Genomic DNA, 2,026 nt, shown 5'->3' with positions numbered 1-2,026 from the left:
GCAAGAGGCTTAAAAACCGGTTTGGTTGCTCTCGGTCGAACTCGGTCGCAAGAGTGTGAACGGGCCTTAACGTGCAACCGCGAAATGGCCTAAGTACATTCGGCGACGCCGTTGCTGCAAAAACGACCTTGTCGATTCTTTTAGAATTTTACTTCGGAAGGGTATTAGCAGGTACCAAATTTTAGGGCCTAGGGTAGTGGCTCAGATAAGCACTTCCAAAGAGAGCAATAGTGTTTATGGCAGCTTTTTAATTCTATGAGATAAACAGCAACGCCGCCGATCGCTTGTTCGCGGTAACATTTTCACGCTATGCACAATAATGAAGTCTTACGTACACAATCACTTTGGGTAAGCTAAAATTAGCGTCGCCGTCGCGACGCTATTTTCAGTTTACCCAAAGCCTTGCGTACATTCTCCTAAAACCTTATATTTTTGATTGTGATATTTTGGAGAGCGAGAAATCAGACAGGGGGACAGACATATGATCGCGACTTTATTTGCTTTTACACTTTTAAACATTGAACACTCGCGCACACAGAAAAACATCACAGACCGGAAAATGCCTTCGCTTTGTTGAGAAACTCAAAGATGGAAATCGTGCCATTAGAAAGGCGACACTCGAGCTCAGAAAGCTTGCGGTCCTTGCTGACCCACTTGTGGCCCCTGGCCCGCACAGCACCACCATTCGCAAGCTGCTCCAAGGATATCCTAGTCAAAGCCTAATCCCGTTTAATTAAATCGATAAAACTGTAAATGTTCGGGTGGGCCCTCCCTGACACCGCATTTATTTTACGGTGCCAGGACTCCATGTGGTTGTTTGTCCGTGGCCCTCGGTTTCCGTGGTGATTCCATTGCTGAATCAAAAAATGACCATTCACCCAGGTGCCATCAAAATAGTCAAGCACAGTGATGACGCCTGAAACACCGAGGGATACGCCTTCTTGTCGCAAAAACAGCCATGCACGCTGGACGTCAGAAACTGGAACGAACGACAGCGCCACCATCTTTCTAATAAGGGACCTAATAGTGTCATTCTGCCCGTACGCAGTTTGGAGGCCGGCTCTTTGTACTGCAGCCCACACTCTTTTTGTGAAATGGAAATGGCACCCACGATGGATTGCGGTTGGGAATAAAGTCAACAAGCCTGCGATGAGCGCCTGCTCGAAGTCTGTTAGAAAAATGTCAGGATTCGGAAACACGATGCCCGCACCAGCGAATACATTCCTCAAGTTTTGAAATGCTCGAACATACGTCTCACGAGATCTACCAGACAGCAGAAAGTACACTGCGGGTGAGTGTTTGCCATCCGACATGACATGAATGGTCAGGAGTTGATCAAAAATCTGAGGCACAACAAAAAATGTACCATCAACAAAGAGCATCTTCGCGGATGACAAGCGCAGCAAACCCTCCCGTGATGCAAAGGCTAAGATCCGAGAACCACCAACACTAGTGTCATCGATTACAAGGAAGGGATGGCCGTCTTCTGTCTGTTGGTACAACGGGCTCAGCTGAATGTCGTCCGCAGTTGCAGGAAGTTCCGGCTGATGACGGCGTCGCTCTCTGTACATGGCGTTCTTCAGGCTTGCGAAAGTCGGGATTTCAGCTACATCGGCCGCGCTCTAAAAATAAATACAGTTCCCGCTTTAGCCAACAAACCTGATTACACATGAAAACATACAGTCCCCTTTTCTTTTCCTTTTAGCTGCACCAAATTTTCAAAGAAACGGAAGGTGAGATAGGGTAGTTTGAGCCCTTGGGCCAAGTTGGTGGCCATTCTGGCCGCTTGAACTAAGGCGCAATGGCGGAATTAGGTAGTTACTTAACTAAAATGGGTAGGTAAATTTAGCATCTGAGGGCTAGGGGCATAGGGTATATAAAAGATCGAAGCTCGACCTCAATCTGGCTTAGCCGTACCGTAAAAGTTTGATTAAAAAAGTATTAGTGGGCACTACAGGGCAAGAAAGTTTACCCTTGAACAAGGCTGACATATCTTGCCCCATAGCGCCCACTATGAATTTTAATT

The 2,026-nt window shown here is 46.9% G+C and overlaps 1 protein-coding gene across 1 annotated transcript; it reads right to left on the bottom strand.

The window, feature by feature from the left end:
• Nucleotides 1-746: 746 nt before the first annotated feature.
• On the bottom strand, nucleotides 747-1,601 carry LOC121838009 (the record flags this gene model as incomplete). The annotated part of the gene is made up of 1 exon (XM_042293970.1): nucleotides 747-1,601. A coding segment is annotated over exon 1 (825 nt), but the record flags the coding sequence as incomplete, so codon positions are not given.
• Between the last annotated feature and the right edge of the window lie 425 nt (nucleotides 1,602-2,026).

This window comes from Ixodes scapularis, unplaced genomic scaffold, assembly GCF_016920785.2.
Source record: "Ixodes scapularis isolate PalLabHiFi unplaced genomic scaffold, ASM1692078v2 PGA_scaffold5__190_contigs__length_132052651, whole genome shotgun sequence".
Taxonomy (NCBI): Eukaryota; Metazoa; Arthropoda; class Arachnida; order Ixodida; family Ixodidae; genus Ixodes; species Ixodes scapularis.
The sequence above is the reverse complement of the archived record's forward strand: the minus strand, read 5'-3'. Positions and strand labels throughout refer to the sequence as shown.